General features: G+C 53.4%; 8 protein-coding genes across 8 annotated transcripts in view; 3 read left to right on the top strand and 5 right to left on the bottom strand.

Annotated features, from left to right (window-relative positions):
• Nucleotides 1-142: 142 nt before the first annotated feature.
• Nucleotides 143-2,537, top strand: P152DRAFT_437922 (putative pseudouridine synthase TruD/Pus7; the record flags this gene model as incomplete). Its single annotated transcript, XM_033677592.1, has 3 exons — nt 143-352; nt 400-649; nt 696-2,537. The coding sequence occupies exons 1-3, from the start codon at nt 174-176 to the stop codon at nt 2,535-2,537; spliced, it is 2,271 nt and encodes a 756-aa protein (XP_033533133.1). The 5' UTR covers nt 143-173.
• A 300-nt stretch (nt 2,538-2,837) lies between these two features.
• On the top strand, nt 2,838-4,496 carry P152DRAFT_459441 (uncharacterized protein). Its single transcript, XM_033679675.1, has 5 exons — nt 2,838-3,233; nt 3,281-3,482; nt 3,547-3,567; nt 3,618-3,793; nt 3,840-4,496. Exons 1-5 carry the CDS (start codon nt 3,168-3,170, stop codon nt 4,392-4,394), a joined length of 1,020 nt encoding a protein of 339 aa, XP_033533134.1. The 5' UTR covers nt 2,838-3,167; the 3' UTR covers nt 4,395-4,496.
• P152DRAFT_467131 (molybdenum cofactor biosynthesis prote) lies at nt 4,483-7,614 on the bottom strand (the record flags this gene model as incomplete). Its single annotated transcript, XM_033680749.1, has 5 exons — nt 4,483-5,109; nt 5,524-5,702; nt 5,886-6,887; nt 6,940-7,140; nt 7,557-7,614. The coding sequence occupies 5 exons, from the start codon at nt 7,612-7,614 to the stop codon at nt 4,483-4,485; spliced, it is 2,067 nt and encodes a 688-aa protein (XP_033533135.1).
• Nucleotides 7,615-7,853: 239 nt separating this feature from the next.
• P152DRAFT_450212 (uncharacterized protein) lies at nt 7,854-10,570 on the bottom strand (the record flags this gene model as incomplete). Its single annotated transcript, XM_033678157.1, has 4 exons — nt 7,854-9,070; nt 9,123-9,191; nt 9,239-9,367; nt 9,439-10,570. 4 exons carry the CDS (start codon nt 10,568-10,570, stop codon nt 7,854-7,856), a joined length of 2,547 nt encoding a protein of 848 aa, XP_033533136.1.
• Nucleotides 10,571-11,361: 791 nt separating this feature from the next.
• Nucleotides 11,362-12,744, bottom strand: P152DRAFT_459447 (glutathione S-transferase). Its single transcript, XM_033679676.1, has 3 exons — nt 12,436-12,744; nt 12,010-12,383; nt 11,362-11,953 (listed from the first exon to the last, which is right to left on the bottom strand). Exons 1-3 carry the CDS (start codon nt 12,471-12,473, stop codon nt 11,598-11,600), a joined length of 768 nt encoding a protein of 255 aa, XP_033533137.1. The 5' UTR covers nt 12,474-12,744; the 3' UTR covers nt 11,362-11,597.
• A 483-nt stretch (nt 12,745-13,227) lies between these two features.
• P152DRAFT_459449 (uncharacterized protein) lies at nt 13,228-13,924 on the top strand. The gene is made up of 4 exons (XM_033679677.1): nt 13,228-13,360; nt 13,414-13,449; nt 13,505-13,620; nt 13,676-13,924. Exons 1-4 carry the CDS (start codon nt 13,339-13,341, stop codon nt 13,727-13,729), a joined length of 228 nt encoding a protein of 75 aa, XP_033533138.1. The 5' UTR covers nt 13,228-13,338; the 3' UTR covers nt 13,730-13,924.
• On the bottom strand, nt 13,751-15,179 carry P152DRAFT_459450 (uncharacterized protein). The gene has a single exon (XM_033679678.1). It carries the CDS (start codon nt 14,886-14,888, stop codon nt 14,157-14,159), a length of 732 nt encoding a protein of 243 aa, XP_033533139.1. The 5' UTR covers nt 14,889-15,179; the 3' UTR covers nt 13,751-14,156.
• A 1,885-nt stretch (nt 15,180-17,064) lies between these two features.
• P152DRAFT_437941 (ankyrin) overlaps nt 17,065-18,081 on the bottom strand; it is a gene marked incomplete at its 3' end in the record, with an annotated part of 3,882 nt that continues 2,865 nt past the window's right edge. Inside the window, exon 3 of the mRNA XM_033677593.1 lies at nt 17,065-17,532. Coding sequence (XP_033533140.1) covers nt 17,065-17,532 — 468 coding nt within the window. The remainder of the gene's footprint in view (nt 17,533-18,081) is intronic.

The raw sequence follows: 18,081 nt of genomic DNA on the forward strand, positions 1-18,081 counted from the left end.
ATCTGAACCTGTACATCACTGCAGGGAGTGATGCGATTCTGGTCAAGCCGTCATCAGGGGCAAGATGAATGCCAAGACCTCGTCCCTCCAGCTCCCATCCCATCTCTTCTAAACTCCGAAAAATTTCATACACTTTTAGCATCTGAAACATTTTCTCCCGCTACCATTTCGATATGGAATCTTCCGAAGAACGTCCGAGTAAAAGAGCGCGGCTCGATACTCAGGATGGCAATGGGAATGCGCCCGCCCCCAAATTCGATGCCAATGCGCAAGTGACGGATGAGATGCGATCGGGCATAACAGCCTATGTTAGCCCTGATCGACGAGGATTCTCTGGGATTCTCAAGCAAAGGTATGGGAAGTGTCCAGATAGCTTTGTTAATGCTTACGGATTCTAAGGTATACGGACTTCTTAGTGAATGAGATTCAGTTATCTGGAGAGGTTCTGCATTTGGATAGCGTCGATTACTCCCGTCCTAAATCGAATGTGCCACCTCCTGCAACAGATGCACCGATTCCTCATGCAAAGAATGGTGAGAATTCAGGTCAAGAAGTAGCCAAGGAGGAGGAAACACCTGAGGACCCGATCCAGCAAGCCCCGAAGGAACAACCTGTGGACGATGCGGGTGCCTCTGGCGCCGATGGTCAGGTATGTGGTGATCTGTCTGTCAATTGGCTCTGAATACTGACAAAAGAAGGTCACGGCGGAGGATGTTGCGACCCTAGAGAACATCTTCGGCAAATCTTGTGTGGATAGTATGTTGGAGCTTTACCAAAACGTTCTCCAGAATCCCACAAAGAAAGCCCGCGACTTCAAATCGTTCACTTCGCCCTCCATCGAGGACAAAGAGAAGCGTACTTGCGCCCACCAAGCCGTCCGTCGCATCCTCCACTCGAAACTCAATACCGTAACTACGGACTCCAATACGATCAAAATATCGGCGGGCCCTTCGAATCGCGGAAACGATGCGCGCTCCACCCAAGGAAACGGGCAGGCGGGCAGGAAACGGTCCGGAAAACTAGACTGGGAAGAGCTTGGGGGTCAATTTCTGCACTTCACGCTGTACAAGGAAAACAAGGACACAATGGAGTCATTGTATTTCCTGGCCAGTCAAATGAAGATGCAAGTCAAAAGCTTTGGATTCGCGGGGACGAAGGACCGCCGAGCCGTCTCCGTCCAAAGAGTCAGCGTGTACCGAGTTCAAGCGGAGCGATTGGCGGGCATTGGGAAACGACTCCGCAATGCGAAAGTCGGGGGTTTTGAATATCACCCACATCAACTGAACCTCGGCGATCTTCAAGGGAATGAGTTCGTGATCACGCTACGCGATTCTCATTTCCCAGGCGAAGATGATCTCACACCGGAGAAACGGTTGGAATATGCCAATGAGGTCGTCTCTGAGGCTGTCGCAGCGTTCAAAGGGAAAGGATTTCTCAATTACTACGGCTTGCAGCGCTTTGGTTCGTTCGCTGTGCGTACCGACGAAGTGGGGTTGAAGCTCCTTCAGGAGGATTTGAAAGGGGCTATTGATCTAATCCTCACGTACAATCATGATATACTCCCGAAGGAATCCGAGACCGAGCAGCCAGCCGACGAGTCAAATACTGGGGCCACAAAAGCGCCCCTGGTGTCTTCGGATGATGTAGCCAGAGCTCGAGCGATCTACGTTTGGGAAACTACGCAATCAGCGGACGAGGCGATTCGAATCATGCCTCGCAAGTTTGCGGCAGAGTCCAATATCATCAGGCATCTTGGGTTCAAGGACAGACGGTCCGGCAAGCAGGATCGCTTGGCCGATTATCAGGGGGCTCTCGGATCCATCAGTAGGGGTTTGCGACTTATGTACGTCCATGCGTATCAGAGCCTTGTGTGGAACCATGTCGCTACGCGCCGATGGGAGCGATTCCAAGACGGCGTCGTAGAAGGCGACCTGGTGCTGGTCGAGAAGGCGGCTCAAATGGAGAAGGGTACGCTAGACGACGCTGGCGAAGTCGTCGTCCAACCTGATATGACTGATCGCGCAGCGGACGAAGAGGACCAGCACACGCGTGCCCGCCCGTTAAGCAAGGAGGAAGCCGAGAGCGGCAAATTCTCTGTGTTTGATGTCGTCCTTCCTTTACCGGGATTCGACATCCTTTACCCCGCGAACGAAATTGGCGACTACTACAAGGAGTTCATGGGAAGCGAGAAGGGCGGTGGAATTGATCCCTACGACATGCGAAGGAAGTGGAAAGATATTAGTTTGAGTGGCAGTTATCGCAAGCTGCTGAGTCGTCCAGGGGTCGCAGAACATTCGGTGAAACGATACAGCCATCCGGACGAGCAACTCGTGGAAACGGATTGGGAGAGGCTGCAAAAGAAGGGTGCGGCCGGCAGCCAAGCGGAGGAGGCGAAGGAAGGGTCAGGCTCGGGAGACAATATCGCAGTGATTTTGAAGCTGCAGCTTGGTTCTAGCCAGTACGCAACAATGGCGCTGCGCGAACTGATGAAAGCGTATGGGGTTCAAACTTTCAAACCAGAATATGGTGGCCGCTAAACGACCTCCCTTGATGGATCACAGAAACCGCCACAGCTGGATCCAGTCCGGCTGGGTTGGCTGAAACATTTGCTAGGCAGCTGAATGTTACACAAAGAACTCAGTCACACTTACGAGCGCAAAATTTTCAACGCCGGACTCTTTGTTAAGCGCTCTGGTACGACCGTCGCGTCGGATGCAGATGGTGACCTTGACGGCTCCGTTGGTTGGTTGAAGCGCTCTCCAGGATGTTTTGAAACAATCCGGAATCTACTCCAAACACCAATCCTCCCATTCCCACAGGACACTTCCAAACTTCCGGAATGAGACCATCGTTCGTAGAAATACTCCTTGATATCCTGTAAGGGATGGGAAATAAGTGCTCTCCCTTTCTTTATTCTCGAGATTTTTTGATGAGTCGCTCCTTTGTGCAGTGATGATTTCCGACAAGTGGCGAATATTCCTCTCTTCACTCACCTGTTGACACCACGCCAATTATATATACACTCTTTTTGCTCTCGAGACTTTTTTTCTTCATCAGTCATTCCTTTGTCTCCGTGTTAGGATTTGTTCTCGATTTAAGAATCGAACCGAGCCAAAACATTCCCTCCTTTGCACCATTATACACTGTACCTGGAGTACGCAGTCATGATGAAGAACCTTCTCATTCTACTTCCTTCCTTACTGGCATATGTGGAAGCACACATGCACCTCGATGTAGGATCTTTCATCCGGCGCTGAGCCGAATCCACTGACTTCTATAGTATCCTCCGTCTTTGAATGCGGCCAACAATCCTTTCACAGAAGGTGCTGGTGATCCACACCCAGACTATCCTTACAACTGCTGTGGCATGAAACATGAGTATCCATGTAAAGGACAGTTGAAACTCCTCGGTACCCCGGCAGGCCGGGCCGTCGCCACGTGGAAACCAGGGTCCACCCAGCACTGGAACATGACCGGACAATGTACGTAGGATGAACGCCCTGCGTCGATCATGATATGTTGAAGAGGTGCTAATATACAGACCAGCAAATCATTATGGAGGAAGCTGTGGGTGCCCATCAACCCATAATGTGATGTCCATCGTCTCACTGTTACAGGCCAAATCGGATTTTCGGTCGATAAGGGGAAGACATTCCGTGTTGTCAAGAGCTATGAAGGCAGTTGTCCGCATCGGAACGAAGACGACGATCAGAATTTTGACTTTGTGGTTCCAACGGATCTTCCAGCGGGGGACGTCCTGTTCGCTTGGAGTTGGACGAACCGCGAACAAGAGGTAAGCATGATGTGGCCTTATTGAACGAAGATACTAAAGCGACCAGCTCAATATGAATTGCGCAGCTATCAGCATCGAGAGTGATAGTGGAGAAGGCGCTCCACTACCAAGTACCTCCCAAGCACTGGAACCTCAACCAACCGCACCCGCGTCCCCCGTTCTTTCGCAACCTGAAGACCCGCCGGCACAGTCACTCCCGTCGAAGCCACTGGCCTCGCAGCCACCGACCTCAGAGCCACCAACCTCGGAGGGAGAAGGTCCACATTACGAAATGGATGGATGCACCTGCAACTGCGAAGGCGGTACGTCCGATACGTCCGACGGAGGAATCCTGCTCTCCTCGTGCTATTGTTACTGCTCCGAGATGCCACCAGTGCGGGGACGTGAACCGCGGACGCGCCCAAGGACCAAGCACCATTGGAAGCGGGCCGGAACCACTGTGGCGTTTAGTAACCGACCCGAGATGCTTGCTGTCAATGTCGGCAATGGATGCACCAGCCCCAGGGAGAATGCAGAGCTGAAGTATCCGAATCCAGGCCCCGATGTGGTGGAAGGTGATGGGGAATATCCGCTGGAACTTCCCCAAGGGAACTGCGTATGAAAAGCACGGTCGAACGATGTGAACGAATTGAAATGAAGGGTTTGATTTGCTTCTTGTATAGTACATATCTACTACATCCAGAACGTCATCACGCGGGCCTCCCATACTCATTCGTGTTAAAAGTGGAATCCTGCTCCCAATCACGGTCGACATCAAACTCCTCCCATCCCGCCTTCCGCCAGCTCCCACTTTTCCCCCCATCCTTTGCAACTAGATGGATATTCCGCATTGACATCTCCTTATCCACCGCCTTCAGCATGTCGATGATCCCCAAACACGCACCCGTCACCGCGCTCAATGCCTCCATCTCCACCCCCGTGACCCCCACCGTCTCGCACCGCGCCCGCACCAGGATACTGGCTGGGGAATTCTCCCGCTTCTTCCGCTTCTCCGTCGGCCACGCGGCCTTCTTGACCTTCAGCTCCAGCTGGATGTCCACGTGCGTCAAGCTGATCGGGTGGCACAGCGGGATGATCGACGGCGTCGCCTTGGCCGCCATGATTCCCGCGATCCGTGCGACGGACAAAGGGTCACCTTTCGCGTTGTGTTTGAGGCTGGCGACGGCGGCGGCGCCGTGGTTCTCGCTGAAGTGCACTTGGCCGACGGCGATGGCGACGCGGCGGGTGCTAGATTTGCCGCTCACGGACACCATGTGGGGGACGCCTTGCTCGTTTAGGTGTGTCAGCTTTTGTCGACTCGTTGGGTTGGCGCCAGGCTCTACTGCCAGTCCTTTTCCCCATCGGTCCTGGGCGACATGGCGGAATACTCTCGAGGGAGGTTGTTCCGGAACGGCTTCCTGTGGTGATGGATAAGGAACGGGTGGCTGTCCCAATGACAGCCCCAATGACAGCATTTCGTTGTGTTTTCCCTCCATCATGGCTTTCGCTGCCGCAGCTTTGCGTTGTCTTTCTTCCGCCCACCTCTCCTTGGCTGCTTCAATGGTAGGTGGCCAGGATAGCGTAGGGTTCGCCGTCGATGTATCGGTACTCTCGGCCTCGCTCGGTGACCTCCCAGCGTGAGCCAGTTTGAATCGTTCGGCGCTCTCTTCTTTGAAAATCTGATTACGTATTCCCTCCTTTTCCGCATAGTTCATTTCCGAACCCGCCTGTTTTCGGCTGGTGTAACGAACTTTCGTTGGCTTCACATCCTCTTCGTTCAAAGAGTCGGTAGTGGAGAATGGTCTAGAGTGGGTAGTGTAAAGAAGAGCTGTCGTTTGCCACTGGCCAACGCGTGGGACAGATTGTTGCCAAAGTACAGGGTTCGCCCAGCGTTTCTTTTGGGTGAACAGTGGGGAGGCTTCTCGATCGCCTGAATGAGGGGATGGTCCAGAGCGCTTCACTGTATCGAAACCAGTGGGCCAAAACGATGCCGTTGGTCTCAATGTGTCTAGTACGTCATCTGCATTGATCACCAGTCAGAATCTATGACTATGTTTTCAAATAAACCATCTCTCCTCAGCCAACATTGAGTGAAAGCACAGAACCTACCCACCGATCAGAATCATAGGCCTATTCTTCATCTTCTCCAGCTCGCCAATTCCAGCGTGCTTTTCCTTCTTCCGCTTCACAGCGTGACCAATGATATCGAGAAGACCCTCTTCCCTTTTCCCCCACCCCAGTGGTGTATCATCATTGAAGCTTTCGCCGAGCCGATTCATCTCCGCTTGCTTGATCGTTTGGAATGCTTCTTCATCGATCGGTAGGCCATCGTTCCCTTCGCGGAGAATATCTCGGAGCGAGACTTCGGAATTGCCAAACAGACAGACTTTGAGATTGCCATCGCCGGTGATCCGGAGTCGGTTACATGTTCCGCAGAAGTTATGGGTCATGCTCGTGATAAATCCCATCTTGCCGACAAAGCCCGGCACGCGGTACGTCTTGCTGGTGTCATTCTTATGATCTTGAACTTTCTCCAGCGTCGGATACTTCGATCGAATGCGGTCGAGCATTTCTTGATAGGGGAACATCTTTCCTTTGCTCCATTTGTTGCCGTCGAAAGGCATGTATTCGATAAACCGGACCTCGATATCCTGTTCGCGACCGAGTTCGACAAAGGGAAGGATTTCTCGATCATTGAGGCCCCGCATGACAACGCAATTGATCTTCAACCTGATGTTCGCTCCGAGTCGGTTCATCTCAAGAATCTTGTCGATGGATTTCTTGACCGCTTCAAAACCATTTCGCCTTGTCATCAGCTGGAATTGAAATGGGTCCAACGTGTCTAGGCTGATATTGACGCCTGTCAATCCTGCCTCTACCATGCTATCCAGTTTTCGGTGTAATGATATAGCATTCGTTGTCAAGGCCAACTCCCGTAGTCCCTTCGAGCGCAGAGATCCGATCGATTGCATTAGGGGTATAATATCTTTCCGGATCGTGGGTTCGCCGCCGGTAAGTCGAATCTTCGTGACGCCTTGAGAGACGAAAAGGGAGGCTAGGTAGTAGATCTCGGGGCTGGTAAGCATGTGTGATTGCGGAGAAAGTGGCACGCCCTCTGAGTTCCATATCTATCAGTATTATTCCTCACAGCGGATGATGAGACGTACCTTCGGGCATGCAATACAGACACCGCAAATTGCATCGCTCCGTAATGCTTATCCGTAAATAGTCATGCTGGCGATTGAAGGTATCAGTCAGGAACTCGGAGAATGGCTTCACGTCGCCTAAGGTTCGTCCTGATTGCTGGCGCGGGGGTTCTGATCGGGCCGGATAAGGGTGCGGAGCTTCCAAAGGGGCTTCATGTGGTTCTACCGCCGCCGCAGCGGAAGAGTATCTTCTCCCGATCCCTCTTTTCAAAGAAGTCGAACTCGAAGCAAAGCTAGCTCCGCGGTATGCGCTTTGGATGCGGCATCTTGACCTCGCCAGGAGTCTTTCTGCCATAGTTGCGGCGGCAGAATACGAAGATCAGGGTATCAAGAAAATAGAAAAGAAGAACCAAACATCTTTCCCCGCAGATTTCGAACGAAATATTAGGACGCGGGGCACATTATTAAGAAAGCGTAATCACAGAAGGGCGTGCTATGAATCGGAGTGGCGGATACGGATCGAGGTAGATCGATACTGCGAAAACCGGGGATCTCCGTCCTCCGTGGAGAGTCGACCAATTGGAAGCAACTTTCCTTTCTCGGCCATAAATTCACAACACAGTCACAAGGATACTGACCGTAGCCGAATTCAAACTTGGAATGATGAGCGATTTGTATAGTATGACACAACGTCATGGCTGTACTCTGGAATCAATCTGCTGGTGCGGAGTATTGATGATCAATCAAGCATGACAGACCAGATGAGACGTAGCGTAAGGCATCAATTATCCCCCCCTAAGGCATCAAGCTTTCTTTGAGACCAGGAAAAAGGGGGTTTGGAATACATACAAATTGTGATAGCAGTTTACCATGCCATATCTATCGTACAGAGTTCTTATTGTACATAATCTAAACAATCATTCAAATGGGTATCATCAAGACGAAAGGAACCTCCTCTTCGAATTCCTCGCCCACTGATCCGTAAACGCCACCATCTTAACACAAACCATAACCACCTCTACCTTCCCATTATCCGGCTCATCCTCCGCCGGCTCCACAAGCACGCGCCACAGCGCCCGCTTCACAATCCATTGCTTCGTCACATCGAGCACCCTGTCGTGCCTGTTCACCGACCAGCGGCGAATTCGCGGCAGCAGGTTGGGAGGCTGACTCGTCATATCGCCGACCGCCTCCCACTCGATCAGTCCGCCGTCCAGCGTCACCGCGGAGTCCGTATCGAAGCGGACGCGCACCCGATCGCCACTGACACCCGAGTTTGCCGGGCTGACCGGCAGCGCGGACAGGCCCTCCGCGACGGGTTTGGGGGTCGGCGCTCCTTCGCGCTCGCGTTCTGCGCGGCCTTTCATCATCATGATCCCGAGGGGAAGATGCATCAGGGGCAGGTTCATCTTCGCGGCGATGACTTGGAAGAGACTCGAGATGCGGGACTTGGTCAGGCCGTAGAAGGTGGCGCGCATGGAGGTGAGATCCAACCGGGTCGCTTCGGGGGAACCAATCTCTACGATCAACGCGCTCGAGGCCTCGTCGGTATATGGCCGTGCGTAACAGATGTGTCCGCGATGCGGCGGGATTCCCGCTCCTGGCGCCGGAGCTCCGGAAGCACTTGGGGGTGTGTCTGGAACAGTAGCAGGATTGATCCGAGACTCCACCCCCCACCCAAGGTCTGCAAGTCGAGCAGGGGTGAAAGAAACGCCCGACTGCCGTACATCTTCCAGTCGGATGGTGATTTCCGACTCGCTTCGTGCCAGATTGTAGCCGATTTCGCACGGCAGCAAGCGCTGCTCCACGCCTTTGAGATTGAAGTACCGCGCATCCCGAAGCAGGTCCTCGCGGTGTGCGTCATCTCTCACATTCACGGGATACCCCTTCAGGAGTCGGAGGAGATCGGCGAAGATCTCTGCCGATCGATTGGGGACGGCGGGCGGGAGGATGGAGGGAGGTCGGAGGAGCGTCTGGCGATCCAGGCCTGGGAAGGTGTCGCTTGGAGTGCCGAGGAAGTGGGCGAATCCGAGAGAGAAGAAATTCGGAGTGTTTCCGGGCCCGGAGAACAGCTCTCTTGGTATCTGGAAGTCACGGTCGCCAACGCGAACAAAGATTTCGGACTTGAAGAGTTGCTGCGTCAAGCGAGGTACTGTTGACGAGAGTTTAGTGGCGGGTGCATCGTACATTGGTGGTGCACTCACAGCTGTAGAATTGCGCATCGGCGTAGAGTCGTACGTAGTGCAGTCCATCTCGAGGTTTGATGTGATACCCTGGAGAATGTTAGTGTACACTAGATAGCCACACTATTACCACATACCTTGCAAATGCATTGAAATGTCCCGAAACGTGTTGGGATCGCGGTCAATATACAACGTGTGAATATTTCCCGATCGACCATCTGCGCTCAGCAATTGCTGGCCAAAGAAGTGCGAGAAGTACGACGGTGCTATGCACTGTCAGCCGGAGAACCTTCTGTACACGAAGGGAGTGGCACTGCTGCCCAGCGCGCATACTCACAATCCGACGAAATCGACGCCCCTGAAAGACGGAAGAGTTTCGAGCCGATCTGGATGGGGAACACTTTCCCAGCCGGCAAGACCGATGAAATGCTCGGGACGTCCGGGATCTGCCGGACTCGGACATTGGGTACCGACTTCTCCACCGAATGATCTCCATTCGCGTTTGCCGTGCCTCTCTCTGTAGACGTCTTCCTTGCTGCTGCAACGGCTTCCTCCTGTCTTGCTTCCCCTTCCCCTGACGCCCCAGCACCAGTGTTGACCGGTGACCAGTCGACCTCCACGCCATATTGACCCGCCGAAGACCGTCGCTCGGTTGCACCCGACGCGGTTCGCGACGTTGCTGATCTTTTGGAGGGTGGGAACAGGGGCTTGGCGGCGGCGGGGGCGGTTTGCGAATTGGCGGACGACGGTTCGGAGACGGCCTTCCTTTTCATCCCGGTTTGGATCGCAGGTCGGGGAGGCGGCCGCGGCGATGTGGCCTGGGGTGGCGCGGGTGGTTGGGCGTGGAGGGAGGGTTCAGGGGCAGGGGACGTGGGCGGCGGATGCGATCGCGATGTCGGTTCACTCGCGTTGGCGGCGGCGTTTTTGGGAGGGGTCGACCGGCGGGAGGATTCGCCTACTTGCGGGGGGATCGACTGGAACGGGGCAGCCCCAGGGCCAAGGTATTGGGACAGCGTGAAGTCCGGTTGGGAGGACCGCTGATTGTGCAACTCTTCCACCACGAGCTCCCCCTGCGGCTCGTAGAAGTGCGCGAAATCGCCAAACCCCGCCGTCGAGTTGTCCCAGTCCCACATCAGAGGCCCGGGGGAGGGAGTCTGTCCATATGTGTTGATTCCGAGTCCTACTCCCACGCCGTATTGGGATTGCACCGCCAGATGGTGATGGTATTGTGCGGGCTGGCGCTGGTGGCCTGGCCCGCCCAGATTGGTTATACCGGGTGACGACAAGAACGGAGGATTCGGGATATTACTTCGTGTTGGGTCATCGCAGGTGGTATTTATGCTTTGGCTCGGAAGTATCGCATGCGTCTCGTCTCCTGCTCGGGGGGTACTCCTCCGTTGCGACGAGTTCGATTCGGCAGGCGTTTGGAAAGGCTTCGCACTGGAAAATGGACGGGGACGATCGGTCATTGGCAGACAGCTCTCTTTCAATTCGCTCTTCTTGAGCCGACAGCGCCTCGAAAGGCCAGGTCGAAGCGAAACGAAGTTGAAAGGTCAACGACTTCGGGGGTATGGTACGTGTACGGCTTACGCCTGTTGGTCGAACGTGCAAGGACCTCCCCTGATTCGCGCCCATAGGATCGAAACCTAACATCAAAGCTACCTTGAACCTTTGAAAAGGACGGTTCAGCAGAAAAATTCTTCGAAATGAAACTGTCCGGTGCCGAAAATCTGACCGGAATTTTATTTCTAGTTCCCTGGGGATGTCGTGTCATAAGGATGTCGGCTAGAGGTGAGGTGAGGTCTTGACTCCATCCTCTCATCCATTCACATTTCACAAGCATAACAAAGCACAGAGCAACGTTGCTTCGGCTTGGGCTTACGTGCGTCGAATACCTTCCAGTTTTACGCCCCCTGATGCCGGAAAGAGGAAATCAAATCTACCAATTTGGGATGGTGTCCTTATTTTCTCATCTCACTCTTCGGCATTCCCCGTACCCGAGACGGGCACCGAAGACTCTGCCCGTCAGCCGATGCGATTGGATACCAGATCAATAACGAGAGGCATTGCGGCTTAGAATATTTGATTTGAAACCGGATCCATAGAGCCTGCCTCTTGGGTCCATACGGACGCTCCCGTTAGAGCCTGTATCCAGGATGGACGATGACGACGATAATGTACACACCCCGATTGAGTCTGACTTCGCCTTTCGGGAGATAAAGAGTTGTAAGTTTTGTACTCCTTTAGTTCTGGTTACGGGACGTATATCGATCCAGCTCCTCGTTTAATTATTCCGCCTCCACGGCATGAATACGATGACTCCCATCTCGTGGGCTCGAATGATCATTTTGCTTTGCATCTGACTAAGATTGCATCCGACTTGACACTCTTTGCTTTCAAATGCTTATCTGTGGTACGATGCCACGGTTGATGCTATTGTCTATCAGGAATATGGTATTTTAAATTCAAAGACGCCGCTCGACTGAGGTTACCACATCACTGGAACACCGGGCTGAACGGTTCTCCCGTCAAATCGACGATCTTCTGCACGCCCCGTTTGTACGCGTCCCGTTCCTCGAGCCGCTTGACGTACGCAACCGTCTTGGGGTGCTCTTCTGCGTTGAGTCCCCCTCGGCTCATCGCGCCTTGGAGCGGGAAGATCATCATGATGTCCGCCCCCGTGAGGCTCTTCCCGCAGAGGAACTCCCCGGCGTCCGGGCTGCTGGCTACCTGGCTCTCCACGAAGGCGAAGTTCTGCTTGAGCTGGTTACTGAGGAAGCCGTCGTTGATTTTTTGGGCGATGCTCTTGGTCACGGGCTTGATGAAGAAGGGCACGGGCGCATCACGGATCGCTATGGCGCTGGTCAGTAACGATCAACAGAAATGGAGAAGGTCGATGGCGACGTACTGCCGACCATGAGCGCGATCAAAAGAGGAGGCATGAAGCTCCCTTCGGCGAAATGAAGCAAGTGCCGATAGCGCAGCCACTCCTCCGACTCGAACCCGATCGTCTCCTTGCCCTCGGGGAACCGCGCCGGGATCATCTGCTTCCCGAAACTCTCGGTCAAATACTCCACGATGAACGCCGATTCGGCGATGATCAGAGGCTTCTCCCGACCCGGTGTCTGGATCTCGAGCAGGGGGCTCTTTCCAAGCGGATGGAGGTCGCGGAGCTCTTTTGGGGCGAGCCTGTCTTCGCCGCGTTTGTAGAGCTTGATTTCATACTCGAGGTTAAGTTCTTCGAGGAGCCAGACAATGCGATGGGAGCGGGAATAGTTCAACCTGTGCTTCCTTCAGCGGAGGCTCATTTTCTGCAGTTACTAGGATGACGTACCAGTGAATGGTGATCTTTGGAGTCTCCGTGGAAGCCATCGTTGCTTTTTTCGTAGGTTTGTCCTTTTCGATGAATTTATAGGATGGTGTGTCCCGCAATTGAATGTCTCGACTTGGTGGTTGAGGTATCGATGTCTACTAAAGCTGTCGCCTACAAATATCTGTGTATAAACGTTGCTCACAAGTACAAAACTAGACTTTGACTTGATTTCTCAAATTGTCTCGAGTACGATGAGCTCCTACAAAGGCGTGACTTGTTCAGTTGTTCTTATAGATAATGGAGGTAGAGCTGGAACAAGGCTAAACGAAGGATGCTTGTGATCCGAATTGCCATGGACTTCAATGACGTTACGGCCTTTACGAGCAGGGTCGGAGCAACTTATCTTCGATCGCCCGATTCGCTGGCGATCCTGGGGTGCATCGCTCCCGAACCATGATGGGCGGTCGGTGGCGCTCGCGAATACATTTGCCGAGGTTCTTCATTATATCTATTGGGAATTAGGATCGGATTATCATTCCAGACGATCCAGATCATGCATCAACCAGGGGACCTTTAATTCAATGCATTATCTCCCTGACGCCTAATTAAGGCAGACGAAGCTTGAACGAAAGACACTGGGGGGTTCCATATATGATGCTGCAGGCAGTTCAGCCAGACCAATGACAGATCCTTGTTGTTCCGTAAGTTTCGCTGACTAATATTCTTGCGTTACGATCCTCAACCTCATCTTCTCGAACGAGCTCCCCACTCGACGGTGTCAAGCAATTGAAGGCCATCCCATTGTCCATTCGATTTCCTAGGGCGATCAAAGACGTCTTAAACAGCTGAGGGAGCGTCTCTGCCTTGATTATACCATCCACCACATCGGAGTAATCGACCGAGAGTCGGACCACAACCATCATCATGGCCGGACACAACCCTCCCAGTAAGCTATCCGTCGCACACCGCGGCTTGTTGCGACATCTAACAGCCCTCTAGCTATACTCCTGGACCCGGCGCTGGTCAAATATGCCAGTACGTAACCCCTCACCGATGGAACGATCGCGCGATAGCCACTGACATGCGACAGGCATGAGCGTCAACCGATATAAATACTTCCGATGGACCCCACGAACATTCGGGCTCACCCTTCTTTACGTGGCGATCATCCCGTTCGGTATCGGATATGTTGCGTACAAGACCGATGTAGGTCTATCGATCGGATCGGATTGCTGGACTGAGGCTAATCTGGATTCGGTAGGGAAAATGGGATATGAGAGGGAAGCGGAAGGGGGATACGGTTTCCGAGTTCTGAGCGAGGGATGGAGAGGGGTGAGGAATATAAGCACGGCTTATAGACGATATCTTGAGTCGTTCTCATATGGCTTGGAGTTTGGGGTTTGCCGTGCTGCAAGAACGATGAATATCCCTGGATGTGCCGACCATTTCGGGCGGGAAGCATTGTACATACATAGAACTCGGCAAGAAAGAAGATATTCGATGACCGCCATGAATTCATTTAGGCCGTTGACATGCCCGTGGGATTGATACACCGATTGCCGCTCGTCCGAGCGAGAGAAAACATCTATCGAAACAGCCATCCGCAAAAACATATCCAAAAAAATCCATCGCCAAAACCCGCGCCTTGAAAGGCGCTCAGTCTATTACCCCAACCGAGTGATACCTGTCTCGCGACAATTCCTTTGTTCCTCCACGATATCATAACCGTATTCGCCAATCCATCACAGCCCCATTTCCACCTCCATCTCCACGTCCTCATCCACCCACTCCCGCGGCTGCAAAAACTCCGCCTCCTCAAAATCCCCCGGGACCATCCTTGCACCACCCAGCGACTTCCGTCCTCCGCTCTTCGCCACCGCAAACTGGCGCATCCCTGCAACGTCTCCCAGCCCTGCGTCCATCTCCGCGTCTTCCTCCTCATACTCACGCAGAACACGCTTCCGCGTGTTCCCGGGCCTCCCTGCCGGCACGGAATCGCTCGACATGTGCGAGACGTTGGATTCTTGGGATGAGAAGGACGTCGTGCCATCGGATGCGATCCCCAGGTCGCCGGGGAGGGCGTACGCGTTGACGGGGTAGGAGGGGTCTTGCGTGGCGAAATTTCCGGTCTTGAGGAGGCCGCAGAAGGGGAGGAGTTCCGCGGGCCGTTGTTGGGGGATTGGTGGTGGATGGTCGGGTTGGGAGGCTTCGGGGTGTAGGGTCGAGAATGACGTCGCAATATGGGTGGTGGTAGGAGGAATGTCGGGGACGTCGGTTAGGGTTTTGTGTGTTTTGTAGCCTTCGGGCACGGCTTTGCGGACGCGCATGCCGACAGAGAGGAGGGAGGATTGGACATTATTAGGTATGGGAGGGGAGAGCTTGTGGTTGGCGTTGGGGGAAGACTTGGGTTGCGTGAAGTAGGAGTCGATGGTGGGTTGAAAGGGTCGTTTAACTCGGGGATTGGAGTTAGCCATTTCGACAAGATGGAGTGAAGCGACTGAGCTAGCTCTGATGTGGTGAAAAAGTGTGTTCGGAAGATTGATCGAATGTGGAGGATTAGATGGTAATCCGGATGGTGATGAAAGCCGATGGAACAAAGAACCGTAATGCAACTGCCCCGGGGAGGATTATTTCTTTAAAAATCGATGATCTCCTCCCTCGAGGCTGGTTATATAGCCCTGGATTTTCCGTTCACCTCTGGTCCGAAAGTGTCGAATGTGGGCCAACTCAGTCCTGTATGCAGCTTGGAGAATGGAAGATGCAGGATGAATGTATGTATTACAGAATAGTATGATGCGAGACTCGTATGCGGCGGATCGCACCTGATTCGTGCCCTCCACTGTGCCCTCCACTTTTCCACGCGCATTTGACGCGGTTCCCACCCCCGCGCCGACCGGCATTTTCTGCAGTAGCCCGTGCTGACCCCACGCTTAAGGAGACGTCCGTCCAGTCGTTGATGGTGGATTCTCAAGCAATACACAATGTACGACGTGATAGAGATTCCGAACGTTTGCATTGTCTCTAAGGTTGCACGTCATGAGGAGTAGCTCAGTAGGTGATGCTTCAGCTCTACACAGTATTGCGCAAGTTCCATCGAACCCATCCCCAGGGTACCTCTCTTCGCTCCATCCCGCTTGAGCATCTTTCGATCAAAGTCAATCGTCTTGGTCTTTCTGGCAACAGTGTAATGCCTCCTTGTCCCGTATTCCATGGTGCTTTTCATAAGATATTCCCATTGCTGCGAAATTGGCGTCCGCCTTCCACAGATTACCCTCCCACAGAAGGATTCCCGAATTCCGTTGGCATCCAGCCGAAAGTAGACCTCCATCCAGTTAATACTTCTACATAGTAGTCCGCCTACCACAGGTCCACCAATGCTAGGTCTCTGATATTCTGCGTGTGCTCCTCATCTTCACGTTCCCAGCTCTTCCAGCCAAACTGCTTTCTTATCATGTATGATAGAGTTTTCCACGTCTGGTACCGTCTTTGGATGCTTGTAACGTCACGAAACACGACCTGTTCCCGGGACTGATCTTGAATTCCTTGCTCAGAAAGACGTCGCCCCAGATATCTATCAATCTCCATTCGCTCAGCCGCTCCCCCAGGTCGATATGACCGAGGTGGAAAGGCTTGCCGTTATACTTCATCACCACTTCTTCCACACGCCTGTATATGGGACCGGCCAAAATGTACCATCGTCCTCACAAATCTTTGAATTCTTCCAATGCGTCCTGGGTCCACCACGATTCGAGACCATCAAATTTGGGGTTTCCCGATTGGCCCGGCGGAGGATCACACGTCAATTTCCAGCCTCCCGATTGCAAAGCCAAGGTCCCCACTCCCAGGTGCGGCGCTGGTAGCAGGATATCCGCTGCTAGATGTGAGAATCCGGGTATTGGGCATCCGAAAGGGTCCGAATCTGATCACTTGGAATAACAGGCCTTCCAGGCAGTAACCAAGCCACTCTATGCTTCCGTACCATTTAAGCTCTCGCTGACGTCGGCGAAGTCAACATCAGACCCTGGGTTCTCTCCAGAAACTGAGACATCGGTCCTCGGCCGTTACTAGAACTCGAAGCACTGGGATCCGGGGGATGACCTTCGGCAACACTGTCCAAGTGGCGTGAGTGGCTGGCAACTCATCACAATCGAGCCGAACATGAATCTTGCTGAAAAGGTGAGCCCCCAAGCTCAGCAAAAGCTTCTCGCGGCAAAGGCTAGATTACCGCCGAGTGGGCAGCTTAGTAGCGCTATATATATGAGTGAGTGCCTTGTACTGGCTCTGGGCTCGCTAGCTGGCTACCTAGGAAGTTTAACATCTTGTAACGAGTGTAAGTTGACATGTTCTAGAATGTCTGCCTTGATGGCCGACGAGCGGCTCTGTGTAGACTTGCAATCTCGGGGGAGCAAACACAAGCCACGTGGCAAGGGAGGAAGTTCACCAGCAGAATGTTTATGTCTCTCACACAGAGACCAAAACTACTCCTTCAGATTTCATTTTCACACTGTTCTAGCTAGTAAATATTAGATTGTTACTCATACAGTCCTTCTTAACTGGCACTCGTGTCATATCTTTGAGTAGAATATTTGCGTTGGCTAGCGTGCTACAGTTGTCACTATTAGGAAATTACTTTGCTCCGGCTTCGCAGCTTTAATTAGTAACATTAACTAGAACACCCTCTCTAACCGTGCGCTTAGCCAGCGTATGGGATAGATCAGTACAAACAGCTCCGCTGGCAAGACAGTCTTCGCACATATCGAAATCGCCGTGATCACAGATTCCGCAGTGGTGGTGAGAGTCGAAATCTGGTATGGGTGCCAAACAGATCGAGCAGAAAATACGACATTTGGGGTCCACTGTAGGGCGCCTTACCGCAGGTAGTTCTTGTTTGGTAACGGGATTGCCCTGCCCCTTAAGCCTCTGAAGAAGAAGCTCTACAATAGGGAGATATCCTCTCTTGACAGCGTCCGACAGCGGCGTGCGACCGAACATATCCTGGGATCCAGGCTCGATGCTCTTCTTCGTAAGCAGCAGCGCGACAGCCCCCTCGTACCCATTCACCGCAGCTGCTGATAACGGGGCCCGACCGAACAGGTCCTTAGAATTAGGATCGACATCCTTCCTTGCGAGCAGGATCTCCATGGCCAGTGTATGTCCCATCCTTGAAGCCCAAGTGAGCGGTGTCCGACTGTAATTGTCCCTCGAGTCCGCTTCGACGTCGTCCCGTTCGACCAGCAGCCGAACCACCGCCCCGTGCCCTCTTGCTGCCGCCATCGACAGCGGCGTCTGACCGTCTTTATCCGTCGAGTCCGCTTCGACGTCGTCCCGTTCGACCAGCAGCCGAACCACCGCCTCGTGCCCATTCTCTGCCGCCATCGACAGCGGCGTCTGACCGTATTTATTCGTCGAGTCCGCTTCGACGTCGTCCCGTTCGACCAGCAGCCGAACCACCGCCTCTTGCCCGCTTGCTGCCGCTATCGACAGTGGCATCCGACCGTATTTATCCCTCGAGTCCGCTTCGACGTCGTCCCATTCGACCAGCAGCCAAACCACCGCCTCGTGCCCTCTTGCCGCCGCCCACCATAGCGGCGTGCGACCGTCTTCATCCCTCGAGTCCGCTTCGACGTCGTCCCGTTCGACCAGCAGCCGAACCACCGCCTCGTGCCC

The sequence above is a fragment of the Eremomyces bilateralis genome (assembly GCF_010015585.1).
Source record: "Eremomyces bilateralis CBS 781.70 unplaced genomic scaffold P152scaffold_13, whole genome shotgun sequence".
NCBI lineage: Eukaryota > Fungi > Ascomycota > Dothideomycetes > Eremomycetales > Eremomycetaceae > Eremomyces > Eremomyces bilateralis.